The sequence below is a fragment of the Grampus griseus genome (genome assembly GCF_964374135.1).
Source record: "Grampus griseus genome assembly, chromosome: 1".
Taxonomy (NCBI): Eukaryota; Metazoa; Chordata; class Mammalia; order Artiodactyla; family Delphinidae; genus Grampus; species Grampus griseus.
The window spans coordinates 101,576,014-101,594,618 of NC_139017.1; the positions used below are offsets into that span (position 1 = coordinate 101,576,014).

General features: G+C 36.1%; 1 protein-coding gene across 1 annotated transcript in view; it reads right to left on the bottom strand.

Moving 5' to 3' along the window:
* CCDC18 (coiled-coil domain containing 18) overlaps positions 1–18,605 on the bottom strand; it is a gene marked incomplete at its 5' end in the record, with an annotated part of 115,721 nt that overhangs the window by 40,861 nt on the left and 56,255 nt on the right. Inside the window, 5 exons of the mRNA XM_082659726.1 lie at positions 5,208–5,421; positions 5,639–5,802; positions 8,739–8,881; positions 11,783–11,950; positions 17,601–17,717. Coding sequence (XP_082515852.1) covers positions 5,208–5,421; positions 5,639–5,802; positions 8,739–8,881; positions 11,783–11,950; positions 17,601–17,717 — 806 coding nt within the window. The remainder of the gene's footprint in view (positions 1–5,207; positions 5,422–5,638; positions 5,803–8,738; positions 8,882–11,782; positions 11,951–17,600; positions 17,718–18,605) is intronic.

Sequence of the window (18,605 nt, forward strand, 5' to 3'; positions counted from 1 at the left end):
ATTTCTTATGGGAATTTTTTAAAAACATCTTTATTGGAGTATAATTGCTTTACAATGGTGTGTTAGCTTCTGCTTTATAACAAAGTGACTCAGTTATACATATACATATGTTCCCATATCTCTTCACTCTTGCGTCTCCCTTCCTCCCACCCTCCCTATCCCACCCATCTAGGTGGTCACAAACCACAGAGCTGATATCCCTGTGCTATGCGGCTACTTCCCACTAGTTATCTATTTTACATTTGGTAGTGTATATATGTCTATGCCACTCTCTCACTTTGTCACAGCTTACCCTTCCCCCTCCCCATATCCTCAAGTCCATTCTGTAGTAGGTCTGTCTTTATTCCCGTCTTGCCCCTAGGTTCTTCATGACCTTTTTTTTCCCCTTAGATTCTATATATATGTGTTAGCATACGGTATTTGTTTTTCTCTTTCTGACTTACTTCACTCTGCATGACAGACTCCAGGTCCATTCACCTCACTACAAATAACTCAATTTTGTTTCTTTTTATGGCTGAGTAATATTCCATTGTATATATGTGCCACATCTTCTTTATCCATTCATGTGTTGATGGACACTTAGGTTGCTTCCATGTCCTGGCTATTGTAAATAGAGCTGCAATGAACATTTTGGTACATGACTCTTTTTGAATGATGGTTTTCTCAGGGTATATGCCCAGTAGTGGGATTGCTGGGTCATATGGTAGTTCTATTTGCAGTTTTTTAAGGAACCTCCATACTCTTCTCCATAGTGGCTGTATCAATTTACATTCCCACCAACAGTGCAAGAGGGTTCCCTTTTTTCCACCCCCTCTCCAGCATTTATTGTTTACAGATTTTTTGATGATGGCCATTCTGAACCCATGTGAGATGATATTTCATTGTAATTTTGATTTGCATTTCTCTAATGATTAATGATGTTGAGCATTCTTTCATGTGTTTGCTGGCAATCTGTATATCTTCTTTGGAGAAATGTCTATTTAGGTCTTCTGCCCATTTTTGGATTGGGTTGTTTTTTTGATATTGAGCTGCATGAGCTGCTTGTAAATTTTGGAGATTAATCCTTTGTCAGTTGCTTCATTTGCAAGTATTTTCTCCCATTCTGAACGTTGTCTTTTTGTCTTGTTTATGGTTTCCTTTGCTGTGCAAAAGCTTTTAAGTTTCATTAGGTCCTATCTATTTTTGTTTTTATTTCCATTTCTCTAGGAGGTGGGTCAAAAAGGATCTTGCTGTGATTTATGTCATAGAGTGTTCTGCCTATGTTTTCCTCTAAGAGTTTGATAGTGTCTGGCCTTACCATTTAGGTCTTTAATCCATTTTGAGTTTATTTTTGTGTATGGTGTTAGAGAGTGTTCTAATTTCATACTTTTACATGTACCTGTCCAGTTTTCCCAGCACCAGTTATTGAAGAGGCTGTCTTTTCTCCACTGTATATTCTTGCCTCCTTTATCAAAGATAAGGTGACATATATGCGTGGGTTTATCTCTGGCTTTCTCAGATTCTACTATTGGAGACAATTTAAGCTAAATGTTAAAAGCACTACCAGGGAATAAGATTGAATCAGTATAAGAATTTTAAAAATATATCTATACTTTTTCATCTATAGATCAAAGGAGTGTTTGCAAGTCTTTTTTTTTTTTTTTTTTTTTTTTGCGTTATGCGGGCCTCTCACAGTTGTGGCCTCTCCAATCGCGGAGCACAGGCTCCGGACGCGCAGGCCCAGCAGCCCAGCCGCTCCACATGTGGGATCCTCCCGGACCGGGGCACGAACCCGCGTCCCCTGCATTGGCAGGCGGACTCCCAACCACTGCGCCACCAGGGAAGCCCCTGCAAGTCTTTTATATATAATAGCTGTGAGTTCACTATAATTGAACGAGGCATTTATCTCATGATTGATGTCCCTGATATCCAAAGCTCAGTAAACGACCACTGTATTTCTTATGCAAATTTTACTCAAAATGACACCTTACATTTAGTGAAGTATTGAAGTCTAATATAGAAATATTTTAAATGTATTTTTTTAATGTATTTTTATAAATTCTAGCCCTCTTAAAACACTAACTTATGAATAATTTTATATATAAAAATGCTTAAAATGATACAATTTTAATATTTATATCACTCTGAAGCCTCTGATCAGAGAATTTTAATTTCAAACTCTAAGTTCTGATATCACAAAGGATGAAAATGTTGTTGATCTTGAATCTTCATATGATTTTCCAATCTTAAATATGAAACAATATAATAAAGGTGCTGACTTTAAAAAGCAGATTCTGAACTTCTTTAATGAGATGTTTACTGTTCTCCTAAAAGCCTGAAGAGTTCATACAAGGCTAAACTTATGTTCTAAAAGTAATATGAAATGAATTCTAAAGATAGCTCTAATTGCTGTCTATATGAATAGCTGCGCTTCCAAAATTCAGCTACTAGCTAGAATTTTAAGTTTTGTTTTACTTCTTTTATCCATTCATTCCCTTAATCATTTAGCAAATATTTATTGGATGTTTCTTATATGTCAAGGTTCTATGTACAGTGGAATTAATAGGCAACAGGATAGATGTTGTTCATTACATAGAGCTTACATTCTACTAGGTCAAGAGATGGACTATAAATAATAAACAACTCAACATGAAAAATATAATATAAAGTGCTATGTTAGAACATTAAATACAGTGATGAGATCGTGACTGGGAGGCTATATTAGAATAGGTGGTCAGGGAAGGGCGCTTTGAGGTAATGTGAAGGGTATGAAGAAGCTGGCCACACAACCATTATTTCAGGCCGAAGAAACAGCTATGACAGAAGTTCTAAGGTGGGAAAAAACTTGGTAAACTTTAAGTACAATAAAAAAGCCAGGAGCAAGCAGAACAATATGAAATGAGGCCAGAGAAGTAGGCAGGAACCTTGGGCTTTGTATTACAGGAAAAGGAGCTTGTATTTTTTTTTTTCGATTGTGGTAAAATACATATAACATAAGATCTACCATTTTAACCACTTTAAAGTGTACAATGCAGTTACACTAAGTACATTCACAATGTTGTGTAACCATTACCACTATTTCCAGTACTTTTTCATCATTCTGAAGGAAACCCCATATCCATTAGCAGTTTTTTCCATTCTCCCTTCCCCCAGTCCCTGGCAACAATTAATCTGCTTTCTATCTCTATGGATTTGCTAATTCTGGATATTTCATATAAATGGAATTATGCAACATATATGTGGTTTCTTTCATTTAGCATAATATTTTCAAGGTTCATCCATGTTGTAGCATGTTTCAGTACTCTATTCCTTTTCACGGCTGATTAATATTCCTTGTATGGATACACCATACTGTGTTTATCCATTTACAACTATCAGTGTACAGCTGGGTCGTTTCCACTTACTGGTTATTGGGAATAGCCGTACTATGAACATTTGTGCAAAAGTTTTGTTTGAACACCTGTTTTCAATTCTTTTGGGTACTTACCTAGGAGTGGAATTACTGAGTTATATGGTTAATGTATGTTTAAATTATTGAGGAACTGCCACACTGTTTTCCACAGAGGCTGTAACCTTTTTAGTTTACCATTTGTTATTTTCTGCTTGGATTTTTTTGTGTGTGTGTGGTATACGGGCCTCTCACTGTTGTGGCCTCTACCGTTGCGGAGCACAGGCCCTGGACGCGCAGGCTTAGCGGCCATGGCTCATGGGCCCAGCCGCTCCGTGGCATGTGGGATCTTCCCGGACCAGGGCACGGACAGGCGGACTCTCAACCACTGCGCCACCAGGGAAGCCCTTCTGCTTGGATTTTTTTTGTTTGTTTTTATTATGGCCATCTTAGTCGGATTGAAGTGGTATCTCATCGTGGTTTTGATTTACATTTCCCAAGGAGCTTGGTTATTATTCTGAATCTTTTGGGAAGCCATTAGAAGATTAAGTAGGGAAGCAATATGATCTGATTTATGTTTTGAATCATAAACTTAAATCAATTCTGTGGAGAATGAATTGTGGGGAAGGTCAAGAATTTAAGCTGGTAGACCAGGTGGGAAGCCAGAGCAACAGACCAGGTGAGAGATGATGATGGCTTGTGCTAAGGTGGTAGTAGAAAAAATAAGAAATCAATAGACTTCAGAATATGTTTTAGAAATAAAGTTGACATGACTTGCTAATAGACTGGATGAAAAAAGGGAGGGAAAGAGATAAAAATAATCTTATAGATTTCTGGTTTAAGCAACTCCATAATAATGAGATGGAGGAAGGGCAGGGTTATGAGTAAAAAAAATGAATTGTTTTAGCCACGTTTAAGATGCCTCTTTAAAATACGTCAGTGGAGATAACAAGTAGGTCATTAGATATGAGTCTGGAGTTTGGAGAAGAGGTCTTTCTAGAGATATGGGTTTGGAAGTCTCTGACACATAGTATTTAAAGCTATGTGAAATTTACCAAGAATGAATTTGTGGGTAGAAAAGAGAAGGGGTCCTGCTCTGAACCAAAGGTTACAATATCTAAGATTCTGGGTCACCTTGCTTCTCTCTATCCTGTTCTTTCATTACACATTTCACATCCTGGTCTGTTTTCCTTTTCAGAATCCATTTCCTACACTTTGGCTCCAGTCTGGCTCTCCACCCCTACTCACCACAGATGTGTACTGGAACAGCATTTTATGCTATTGCTGCTAATCTAAGAAACCAGACTTTAGAGTTGGACAGACTGTGTTTCACTCCCCTCTCTGGACCCTACTATCTGACTTTGGGCATTTTACTTAATTTTCTCAAGCCTCAGTTTTCTCAAGCATAAAAAGGTGATAATAAGCAACTCATAGGTTTGTTGTAAAGAAATGATTGAGATCATATATGAAGTCCCTGCCATAGTCCTGGCACAAAATTAGGGCTTAACACAAAGAACAACATTGTTATTGTTAATATTATTTTTCTATTAATCAGTGCTGTATGCTGGTCCAACCATTTTTTATCACTGTGGGATACAGGAGAGGGCCAATGTAAAATGGTCCAAAGAACAAGGATGGAAGTATTAGCCAACAGCAACAGCTATATTAGTGAGATGGAGCATGGGATGAACTGCCTAGGATGAGACACAGTGAGCTAAAGGCAGTTGAGAAGTTTGGACATCTAGAATTCAACAACAAACTCTATAGTATGACCCAAGGACTAAGGGTAATAAAGTGAAGTACCTGTAACTGTGATATCATTTTTTAGTATTTAACTCACCTAAGTTCAGCTGTGAGATCCGTTATAGCAGTGTATTTTTCCTCTAATGATAACTGAGCCTTCTGTAGAACATCTCTCAATTCCTGGAGTTGTCTTAAAGTACTCTTTAATTCTCCATGAGCATTTTGTAGTTCAGTCTCTAGTACTTCCCGTTTCTGCAAGGCTTCTGTTAGTTCAGTTTCAGTGTGGTGCTGTAACTTTTCTAACTCCTTCACTGTTAAAAGCAGAGAATAATTTTAGAATTATATATATAAACTACTTGTTATTCAGAAATTTGTAAGCAATTATAATTAAGAATATCCAATTTTATTCATCTATAAGAGGCAAAATACCACTGATTGTCCCTTCCCCGTCATCTCAAATTCTCACTTTATTCCATTTCTTTAAATATACAAATGCAGGCAGCTAAGCTGAGCTAACCTGTTGCTTACCAGCGTTTGTTTTCTTATCTAGTTCTGTCTTTGTCTGTTCTAATATCATGTCTAACTGAGAGAGATGCATTGCTTTATTTTCTCCATCTCGTTTTAGGTGCTTTATTTCTTTTTCCATTTTATACAGTTCTTCTCTGTAGTGATCCATCTCAAGTTTTACTTGCCTAATTAAAAACAAAAAATAAAATAAATAATAATTTGGAAACTTAAAAATCAACTAACTTATCTCTGACTGAACAAAGTCTGCAAGTTATATAAAGACAAATATCAGCAAAATGTCTAGTCATCGTGGGATGAATTGGGAGATTGGGATTGGGACTAACATATATATACTATATATGACATATATATACTAATATGTATAAAATGGATAACTAATTAAAAACCTGCTGTATAAAAAAAAAGTCTAGTCAAAATCTTAAATCACCTATTATATTGTTAAAAATGCTCCAACTAATAGATTGTAATTCTGTACCAATTACATGCCACTAAACACAACTATATGATGTATTTACCTAGTATACTACCTGGCACACAAAAGGTGCTCAATGTATTTGTTTTCTTTCTATTTGGAGATATTTTAATTTTTTTTTTAAGATTGTTGTTTTTGATGTGGACCATTTTTAAAGTCTTTATTGAATTTGTTACAATATTGCTTCTGTTTTATGTTTTGGCTTTTTGGCCGCGAGGCATGTGGGATCTTAGCTCCGTGACAAGGGATGAACCCGCACTCCCTGCACTGGAAGGCGAGGTCTTAACCACTGGACCACCAGGAAAATCCCTGAGATATTTTAATTTTAAAACAGATCCACAGAGATATATAACAGATATATTTTAACTCTAAACCCTTTTGGGAGAGAAAAACAGTTTTATAAATTATAGTTTCAGAAGTGAAAGAAGCAATAGTTGGAACAGAGAAAAACCCTGCTTCATGAAGAGAAGATCTTGGAACTAGATATATCTTCCTTATGAAGTTTATTTATCTAGTTCATAAGCTTCCTACTAGTAATTAGAACTTATTTTACCCACTGAATGTGCCTATTAGCTATAATTAAGAAGAGTTTTTGTCTAGAAGTCAAAGGGTGGGAGTAAGAAAAGAAAGAAGCAGTTATTTCAATTTTCTTAGTGAAACAAAAGCAAGATCATCAGTGAGAGCAAGGATTGGGGAGGGGTTGTTAGAGTTTTGAAAGAAAAGGCAAAGGTGTAAAAGAGTCCTCTACAAGAGTAAGTAACATTATGATTGCCAGACAGACAGCATTAAGAAAATGCCTAAGGTTTTGAAGTTATGGGTATAAAGTAAGACTGGTCAGTGTCGTTATATTTTTCTCCAGCCTCTGTAAAGATGCAAGCATGAATTAGTCTGAGTTGGATTTTTAGTTCTGTGTACACAAAGTAAGAGAGAGGTAAAGGAGTTGTGGGTTTATGTAAATCAGTGATTTTAATGATTAATTAGAATTTAAGCTAGGTAAAGAGAGGAGAAAGGGCATTAGGGAATGAGACAGTGGTAGAACTGATAGATCAGAGGTCCTAGTTACATCAAAGAATTGTTGAATTGGGGATATTAAAGGGAATGAGGTAATAATATAGAGGTAGATGCATAGTATTCAGATTATGTTGAAATAATGGGGATATTAGAAACGATAAGATCTAGGATAAATAATGTGAGTGAGTGGCTGAGGATCAGCTAGATAGATGTATATTGAAATCCCCAAGAATAAAGACAGGAGTAGTGTTGGAAAGAGCTATGTAAGTCAGGTGGCCTGTAGGTGTCAGCAACAACGAGGGATGATATGATCTGATGACATGAGGTTCATGGTGTATGTCATACTATTTCCCATCTCAATCCTGTGGTACAAGAACTATGGGGAAAAGTTTTTACTTTAGAGAGCTGCAGGGGAAGAAGCAATGTCCTCAGGGGACAGTCACATTTCTGTTACAGCAAGAGAAAAGAAGAGATAGAGAATATAGGGAATGTCTTTCAGGATGGACTGTAAATTCCAGAGGATAAAGTGGAAATCTTTCACAAGTTCAGATGCAGTGGGAAAAGGAAAGAAAATACATGAGGAGGTTTTTGGGACTTAGTAAGAGAGATGAGGGTAAATCTAACGCCTGGAAATCTGATGCTTCTGGGGAATCTGGCACAAGCAAAGATAAAGTTACAATGTTGATTAGTTTTTGTGGAATTAAGGTACACACTGGTGGTGAGGCTGTGTTAGTGGATAGACAAATATCAATGGCAGAAAGAAGGTCTGAAGAACTGTGGTCTTAGTCTTAAACATAGGATATCTTCTTGACCCCACTGACAGAGTTGTGGATATCTGGGTAAGCAAGTTGCTACTCAAAGCACAAAGGCCCTACCTTTATTCCTGTCAGAGGGGGGGAGGGAGTCTGAGGATGTTGTGGTTTAAGTTCAAATGCATAAGTTAACTCTTATTCCTGTTGGTAGAATGGTGGGCTAATTAAGAGTTTATTATTAATTATGTCAACTCTTGTCGACAAAGTATAAGAGGTCTGGGGAAGCTAGGTATAACTTTCAGCTCATAATTCCCTTTCTTGACCAAATAACTATTGATTTCTTAGCACAGCCCAGCCACATTAAATCAGGATCTTTAGAGGTAGGACCTAGACATCAGTACTTTTTAAAGCTCCTTGGGTGATTTTAATGTTCAGTCAATGTTGAGACCACTGTTTTCTTCTATTAATTTACTCCCTCCCATAAACAATTAGAATCCATGAAAAATTCCTCTATATGAGTACATCTTTGCCTGACACTTTCACAATTCAAGTTAATAAAACAGTTGCTGAGTGCCTATGAGGTACAAGGAACTATGCTGATTGTTGTGGGAGGACCCTTAAATTAAACCATATATTATCTTGGCCTTAAGGAACTACAATATAGTAGGAGAGAAAAGGATATTAACTTATAATACTAAAAGGCATGAGGGATATGAGGGAGGTGCAAACAATGCTATAGGAACACACACCGTAGAGAAATTAATTCCTCAAGCAAACACTTCACTGAACATTATCTGATAGTGAAACTCAAATATGACTGATGTTAAAGCAGGAAGACAAATATAAACTAACATATTCATTTTACCTGGCAGTACCAGTAAGTTCAATAACTTTTTGCCTTTTTAAATCTGCTTCATATGTGGCTGCTTCACATTTTTCCTCCATTTTTCTCAACTTTTCAGCTGAACTTTCCCTTTGTTTCTGAAGCTCTTGTTCAAGTTTTGATACCTTGTAAAGCAATTTCCAGTTAAGTATTTTAAATTCAAACACAGTTCAACATTTTTCAGAAGAAAAATATTTATATAAATTTGTAGCCTAGCCTATCAGTTTCAAGATGTTATTACAAAAATCAAAGTATAGACCGAGAAACAACGTTTTGAAAATATGAAAGCAAAACAATTTTTAATAAGAAAGATATTTCATTCACACACATACTTATAGAAGTGACCACATCATAACACTAAAATAGGACTTAAAAGAATTGTACAGAATAATGGTAAATGTTCCTCTTTTCATCATCCTCATCTGAAATGCTCTTTCTTCTCTTGTCAAACTATGTTTCTCTCCTTCTTCACAAATTGGCTCATACCAATTCCTAGAATTCCCATCTGCCCTCAAACGTTACAACTTGCATTTGCTCCTATTCATTCCTCCTGTTTTACTACATTGCAGGAGGTATTCTTCCTCCTATGTAAGTCAAACTGCTTCATAGGCGTTCTGGATTCAACTCCAATCCACTTTTTAAGGAACCTCATACTACTACCTCTACTCTCTGCTATATCTTCAATCTCTCTTTCTTCTGGTTTCTTTATATTAGCATTTAAACATGTTCAAGACCTTCCTATCATAAAAAACTTTCCTCCACACCTCTATCTCCTTCCGACTACCACCATTTCTTTCCTCCTCTTTATAGCCCAACTTCTCAGATTTTTTCTATGCTTGTTGTATCATTTTTCTCACTTTCTCATTCATTCCTCAACCCATAGCAATCTAGACACTGTACAGAAACTACACTGTGTCACCAATGGCTTCCATGCAGTTAATTCCAATGGACATTTTTCAACTTTCAATTTACTTGACACTGATTGCAGCAGCCCATGACACCAATTATCATCCTTTAAGTCATGAAATACTTACTTTGGCTTCCAGGTACTGTATCCTTCAGAGCTCTGTCAAAGTCAGGCATCTCACCCCTCATTCTATGTTCTCTCCCTAGTTAACCTCAGCCACTTCATTTTTTTTTTTTCAATTTTTTTTTTTGGCTGCATTGGGTCTTCGTTGCTGCACGCAGGCTTTCTCTAATGGCAGCGAGCGGGGGCTACTCTTCGTTGCGGTGCACGGGCTTCTCATTGAAGTGGCTTCTCTTGTTGCGGAGCACGGGCTCTAGGCGTGCAGCCTTCAGTAGTTGCAGCATGTGGGCTCAGTAGTTGCAGCAGTGGGCCCTAGAGCACGCAAGCTTCAGTAGTTGCGGCACGTGGGCTCCTTGTTGCGGCGCGCAGGCTCTAGGGCACATAGGCATCAGCAGTTGTGGCTTGTGGGCTCTAGAGCACAGGATTGGTAGTTGTGGCGCACGGACTTAGTTGCTCTGTGGAATGTGGGATCTTCCCATACCAGGGATCGAAGCCATGTCCCCTGCATTGGCAGGTGGATTCTTAACCACTGTGCCACCAGGGAAGTCCCACTTCATATTTTCAATGAACATTTACATGACTGTGATCTCAAAGTTAATATCTGGCTAATGACTTTGATATCCTCCCTGCTCTTCTAAAACCTCTCATTGAAGAACTAAGTACAGATTATAAGTCATTAATATCCACACCCCCAACTTAAGTTCCAAATATAAAATTAAAATAGTACCCAGGTAAAAAGGAAAGGGAACTATGGAAAATCTACCCATTCTGTGTTTGATTAAATGGCACACTCATAAGCAGAAAGAATCTAAAGATAACAATCTGAATAAATCCAACACGGAACCTGTGCATAGTGGAACATGAATAAAAAGTAGAAAAAATATATGCTGGAAAATTTATTCCAAATACTGAAGGAATTTTTAGATATAAACTTTTTAGACCCTCAAATAAATTAAACAAGACATAAAAATCTCTTAAAACAAAGATCATGAAGAAATAAAATAACCAAATGAAAAATACAAAGGAATTGATAGACTTAAGGAAAAAAAAACTCAGAAGAACCGTAAGACCGTTATAGAAATGAAAACAATTTCAGAAAGAACAAGAATTATAATCAATCTTACAAAAACTGGAGTCACTGACAAGGGATTTAGAAAGTGGGAATCAAATAACAGATGAGATGAAGAAATGCCTCAGGATGAAGCTGTACAACAGGCATAGCAAACAGTAGGTCTAGACTTAAACAAAAGGGATGGAGAGCCACAGGACAGATGTCTCTAAAAAAGAAAATACAGAATACCTGCCTGATATATTTGAATGTGCAGAGAAGAGATTCTTTAGTTCCACTGGAGAGGCTGAGGATGAAGTTAGAATACATAGATTAAAAGGTCATACAAATGACAAAAAGTGAGGTGTAGTGAGGTTACTGGGAACTATCATTTTCTAATTTATACTTTTCTGTAAAGTGTGATGAGAGGAAAACAAAACAAAAAATGTGAAATATCTGTCAGAATAATTCAGATGAATTTGGTAATGAATGAAAGATAAAAGATTCGATTCTAGAATAAAATTTCCTAGGATTCTTTCTTTGGAGTAATAACTTATTTTTTAAAATGAGTAGTTTCCTTTGGGATTTTTCTTTTAGTGCATTGCTTGGCATTTCTTTAGGGATTATCACACATCTCCTGATCCAAAATGAAGAAATTGAAAGCTATAATGATTCAGATAGGGATTATATTCAGGTCCAAAAAGGAAAAACTGAATAAAGAAGACTAAATTATAACTAAGTTGGATGGAGTGACAAAAATGTGCCCACGGTATTACACGATCACATTACATTGGAATAAAACTTTATACATTTTACAATGTTAATTTAGAATATTTCTTATAATATGGTATCTTTGAGGTTAAACAGCAATTTACATAACTAGCAAAAAAATCTATTATCAATTTAAAAAAATTTCTATTTCATAAAACCATTTTGCCCAATAATATATACCTGTTTTTCAAGTTTAGTTTGAATGTCTTCTAGCTCTCCATTTCTAAATGTCTCTTGTTGTAACATTTGCTGCTGTTGTTGAAGAGTATGCTGCAGAATAACATTTTGCTCAGTAGTCTCTTGAAGACTGTGATTTTTAATCTTCAGCTCTTTCTGTAAACAATATACCTAACAAATATACACATTTCTCATTATAATGACATATTTCAAATAAAAAGCAATAAAATGTCAATGTTGTCTACCTTATTAGATAATTACCCTCACTTGTCATATGGGACAATTGTATTCACAGCTATAATTTATTATGTGGAAGGGCAGGGCTCATTTTTCTGATGGGGAGGTATGTTAGAAGGGCCTGTTAATAGGGTTGGTTCTTGGATGATGTCTGGGAATGTGGCTTTTGAAATATTCCTTAAGTGATGAGACTGTTTTCCCTGGCTAGGGCACCAAATCATGCTTTCCTTCTAGGAGTTTGGAATTCTGATACTTATGGCTGTTCTTATGTGACCAGCCCCCAATAAAAAACCTTGAACTTTGAGTCATAAGCAGGCTTCCCTGGGCAGAAGTACTGCATAAATGTTGCCGCATTTCACTGCTACAAAAAGGAGCTTATTCTGCGTGACTTCTCCCAGAACGAGGGAGAAAATATAGAAAGCCATGGATTTCTTCACACTCCATTTGATATATCTTTTTCTCTTATTGATAATAAACCATAACCATGAAAACACTGTATAAATTTTAGGTGCTATTTAGTACATTATTGTTGCTATTATTGCCATTGTTTGTAAAATAATATCCCAGCAAGCACTCTTGAATATTCACGCTCCAAAAAACATACAGGAAAACAATACCAACTAAGAAATTGCACTTATTCACTCCAAATATTTAGGACTTGAATATGCTGATCCCCCAAATTGCTTTAAATGAAACCTTTAGAGTTATCTGGGAGAACCTATTAAGAAGGAAAAAAAATGCCCTTTGTCCAAGAAATCCAAATACTAAAAAGTGCCAAATCATTTTAAAATTCTATAAATAATACAGCATAATTTCATATATATTTCATAATATTTGTTACCTGTTCCTAAAGTAAGGGGAAGGTTTACTAAATGATGATATATAAATCTGATTTTAAAAGATGCAACCATTTAGGGCTTCCCTGGTGCACAGTGATTGAGGGTCTGCCTGCCAATGTCAGGGACGCGGGTTCGTGCCCCGGTCCAGGAGGATCCCACATGCCGTGGAGCAGCTTGGCCCATGAGCCATGGCCGCTAAGCCTGCACGTCCGGAGCCTGTGCTCCGCAATGGGAGAGGCCACAACAGTCAGAGGCCCGCGTACCGCAAAAAAAAAAAAAAAAGATGCAACCATTTAAAATCACAGTTTAGGGAGTTCAGTGGTGGCCTAGTGGCCCAGGTTCAATCCCTGGCTGGGGAACTGAGATCCTGCAAGCCACATGGCATGGCCAAAAAAAAAAAAAAAATCATAATTTAAAGGACAGTGACAAATAAATTTTACAAAATAAAGTGAAAAAAAAATCCCACATTTCATTAATATGAAAAACACTCAGGCAAATAGAAAAGTGAAAAGTATTAGAGAGTATTAGTATTAGAGTGAATTGTAAGTAAATCTTCTTCAAAAGATTTCTTATTGTTGCTTATGTAATAACTTTTTAAAATGAAGGAAAATAAACCCATCCCTTTAAAGCAAACAATCTTTCTAATAAATATCAACCCAGAAGAAAGTAATTTTAAACTCCTAAGAAACAGTGAAGAAGAATCCTGACTTGGTTTTTTCTAATTATACAGCAGTGGAATATTCAGCAGCATCATGAAAGGCTTAGGGGCCAAATAGCCTTTGCTTATGATAAGAAGCTCTTAAATTTCAAACTTCTTCATTATATGATGACACTGTAAACTTAGAGAACCTTACATATAAGAGGCAACTATCCAATTTCTAATATTATTATAATTCTTTTTAATGCTAATCTATTTTACTTAATGTTGTCTGTATGAAAATAATTTATTTAGTGTAAATAGGTATCAGTGACACCTGTTTTGTTTTTCCTGCTAGCTCCTGAGAAAACTACAGATCACAGCTCTGCTGTAGTTTACTTTATATAAAACGGACTTGCCTATAAGTTTATATACTATTCTTTGTTTACTGGAACATGCTGTCTTATACTTACTTTCCTAATCAAAAAAAAAAAATGGACAAAGTATTAAAATAAGACAAACTATTAGAAAAAAGATAAAGCCTAACCAAAACACTAAGAAAGTCATACCACATAAGAACAATTAAAAAATTTATTTTAGTAATCTAGTCACTAGCAAAATAATTTCCATTAAAAATACTGAAGTATCTAACATATTAGTTGTATCACAAATATTAATTCACAAAAATTAACCTACATCTATCTAATTTATACTGGCATTTCACTCTACTACCCTTTAACTTCCACTTGACTTTAAAAGTAAATATAAGACAAATAGTTTTGACATTATATTCTCTACTAAGTTATTATCATATTCAGAGAATAAACTTTTCCTAAAGAATTCATTATTTTATAATTAAAGTCAAGAAGAAAGTAGAATTTACATTATAATATCTACTTTACAATTAGCTTTATCTAATATTAATGTATATCCAAAAACGCTCTCATGATTATTACTAAAAAATAAAATATAACCCAGAAAAGTTACTGACACAATGTCAACTTTGCAAAATTTAAGTCCATCAATTTGAATAAAGGCATTTATCAATAAAATGACTGATCGTGCTGAATAAATGCTTTACGCAGAAAATGTTTTGGCTTATTCACATCTATTTTGTGTTTATTTTCTTCTATCATGTTGACAATGTAATTCTGCATGAACACATACATTATCACTTTTTAAAGCATTTTAATACAAATTAAAATATTTTCAAAATAATTCAGGACCTCCAAGTCACTATTATTTTCATCATAAATTTATTTATTTCAACATATGGAAAAGAATATTTGCCTGAGGCAAAAACTCAGGGGCATATTTATTAGCTTTGTGTGGTGGACTATCAACATGTAGTTCTTTCAGCTGGCTTTCTATCTATATGCTCTGGGGCCATTTAATTATTCAGCTAGTATGTGATTCGGGACTGCCTACTGATTTGGTAAAATATCTTTATAACATCACGTATTACTAACAGAATGGATGCACTATGAATTAAATCATATTTTCTAAAACCTAGCTACATATGATGAAAATCTCATAACTCTGCTGTTATAAGATATTAATTCTATTAACCAGTGTTAGAAAGAGTTTTCTCTGTAAGATATTATAATTTGCTCTAAAGACAAATAAGCCAAAACTAAATAAGTGTATGGATTGGTACCTAAAAAAAAAAAAGGTAAAGAGTAATTGGATTTTTCTCCATGTTTCTTATCAACACACAAGAAGAAGTGAAAGATGATCTTTTAAGTAAGTAAGCCAATGCACATGCAGTTGAGCTAATAATTCATCAGCAATAAAAGGGCTGCAAATCTTTCTAATTTACTTACTTACTTTTTCTCTAGTATTGTTGTACAAACATGACTACCATTTCTGATTTCTAATTCAGTTCCAGCCTAGGTTTATACTTCCTGCTATTCTGAAAAAAGTTCTAAGTTCATTTTGGGTAAATGCCTCTTATTCACCCAAGTCTCTGATGCTATTTCTAAGAATACAAATTCTAAAACTCAACAAACTCTCTGATTACAAACACTGCCTGTCTCCAGATTCCATCTCTGCCAAGTCCATTTATGCTGGAGTGCAGTGAGGGCTATAGATTTTAAATGCCTAAATAGGGACTTTCCTGGCAGTCCAGTGGTTAAGACTCTGAGCTCCCACTGCAGGCGGCATCGGTTTGATCCCTGGTCAGGGAATTAAGATCCCGCATGCTGCAGGGTGCGGCCAAAAAATAAGTAAATAAAAATTTAAAAATGCCTAAATAATGGTTTAAAGAAGATCCCGCTGGAAAAAAAAAATCACACTCCTATTCTAAAAAGTATAAGTATCTATAGTTTAGGTGGTTTAATTTCCATATATTGGAATACAGAAATATATGCCCACCTGTGAAAGATGCTATAAAAACCTTCATGAGGGGAAGTAGAAGGAAGAAGACAGGTCCATATAAAATACAAAGTTTTTGTTTTAACCTCTGAAGTTATATAATTATGTGATGCTTTTTTTTTTTTTTTTTTTTTTTGCGGTACGCGGGCCTCTCACCGTTGTGGCCTCTCCCGTTGCGGAGCACAGGCTCCGGACGCGTAGGCTCAGCGGCCATGGTTCACGGGCCTGGCCGCTCCGCGGCATGTGGGATCGTCCCAGACCAGGGCATGAACCCATGTCCCCTGCATCGGCAGGGGGACTCTCAACCACTGCGCCACCAGGGAAGCCCTGTGATGCATCTTTGATGAAGATTTGTTCACTTATTTTTTTTTTTTTTAAAGAAACGTTTTTGGTTTTTTTTAAAATTTTATTTATTTTTTATCTTTGGTTGTGTTGGGTCTTTGTTGCTGTGCCCAGGCTTTCTCTAGTTCCAGCGAGCGAGGGCTACTCTTCGTTGCGGTGCACAAGCTTCTCATTGCGGTGGCTTCTCCTGTTGCGGAGCACAGGCTCTAAGTGTGTGGGCTTCAGTAGTTGTCGAACACAGGCTCAGTAGTTGTGATTCGCAGGCTCTAGAGTGCAGGCTCAGTAGTTGTGGCGCATGGGCTTAGCTGCTCTGTGGCATGTGGGATCTTCCTGGACTAGGGCTCGAACCCGTGTCCCCTGCATGGGCAGGCAGATTCTTAACCACTGTGCCACCAGGGAAGTCCGATTTGTTGATTATTTCTAAACATGAAGTGAAGGTTTAAATATATATATTATAAATTCTAACAAAGAAATAAAGGAATTCTTCATTAAGATTATTCCTTTCAGCAAATATTTAGTGACTACCTATTATGTTGAAAGCAAAGTGGTTGACAATGAGCATACAGAGATGAATAAGATAATTCAAGAAAAGTCTTCTATCTAGTATCTGAGAAACTCTTCTCAATAAAGAAAGTTGAATTTATAAACCTAATTCTCAATCCTTCAAATAGAGGAAGAAAAAACAAAATGGAAAAATTTTGAAGAATTTTATACCTCTAAATCTAAAACAATATTCCAAGTGTTAATCATTTTATATTAGAATTACTCTGTGATCAACAATAATCTCCTGATTCCCTAAAAATAGGTAATAGAATTAGAATTTTAAGGTGTCATATTTTGTGTTTTATATGTCATATGATGTTTGTTTCTTAAAGTATATAAAATTGGGGACTTCCCTGGTGGCACAGTGGTTGGGAATCCGCCTGTGAATTCAGGGGACATGGGTTCGATCCCTGGTCTGGGAAGATCCCACATGCCGCAGAGCAGCTAAGCCCGTGCACCACAACTACTGAGCCTGCACTCTGGAGCCCGTGCACCACATCTACTGAGGCCGCATGCCACAACTGCTGAAGCCTGCACACCTAGAGCCCATGCTCTGCAACAAGAGAAGCCACTGCAATGAGAAGCCCGCGCACTGCAATGAAGAGTAGCCCCCACTCTCCTCAACTAGAGAAAGTCCATAAGCAGCAACGAAGACCCAACACAGCCATAAATAAATAAATAAATTTATTTTTTTAAAAAAGAATATAAAATTGGAGTTTATGTTTTACTGGAAAATTTTTTTTATATCAGCTATATAAAAATGTACTTTTAAAGTATCTTGAAAATAAACAATATCTCAAAAAGAAATCACTTGAAAAATATGCTATATTTAAAGGAAATGTTAATTTACTTCTTCAGATTTCTTCTTTAGCTGTTTTTCAAACTTTTCTTTATTTCCTTCCAATTGGTTCAAATGCAAAGCAAGTTCTTCCTTACAAATTTCCAATGCTGAATCTAGTTGTCTGACCTAAGCAGAAAAAAAGCAAAAAAGGAAAATCAACCAGTACTAATGAGTGCTTATTATATGCTCAATATTTTACAGCGTTATCTCCTAATGTTACCTCACTGCTTCAACCAGTGAATATACAGTCCAACTTAGGATATAAAATGCTATTAAAGAAGAGATTTATTTAGAAAACTAATTATTACTGCAAACTAGGAAACCAAAGAGGAAACCAGTGCCTGGAGTCCTGAAGAATAAATGGACATGAACAAGTGAAGAAGGGCATTCTAGGAAGAGGGGAGTACATTCAGAGACAAGGCACAGTGAAAAGGAATGGTAAGAAGTTGGCAGGAGCTTAGGGTACCAAAACCATGAATTTGTAAGAGATGGGTACTGGAAGGGTGGGATTAGCAAGATAGACTGGGGCCAATTGTCAAGGACCTGCAGGCCAGACACCCTGAAACATTTACCTAAAAAGGTAAGCAGTATTTAAACCTATTCCTTAAGTTCCCTTGATCAAGAAAAATAATAAAGTGAGTACAAACTGGAGTATTGTGTTAAAAATGCTATAGTGCGAATATTCTGAATACGCTGAAGTCACTAAGAAAATGAAATGTTTTTGTCGGCTAATGAAAAACAAACTTAGGTAAGACGGAGAAGGCTGCTTTTGCTCTGAATCAGTGAAAACATTTCCAGAAAGGCAGCAATGTAACTTGGTTCAAGTGTTCATAAAGCTGCAAATGCTTCACGCTACCTCAACATTAAAGAGCGAATGAGCAAAGAGCAACTCAAATTCAGTAAAATTTTTCAGAATTTGCACACATGCTCCACATCCCATCTGTTAATAAGATTCATTCTTGTCTTGTTCCTTTCTTTTCCTTATTGTATTTCTGAGCTTCTCGGGAGTATTTT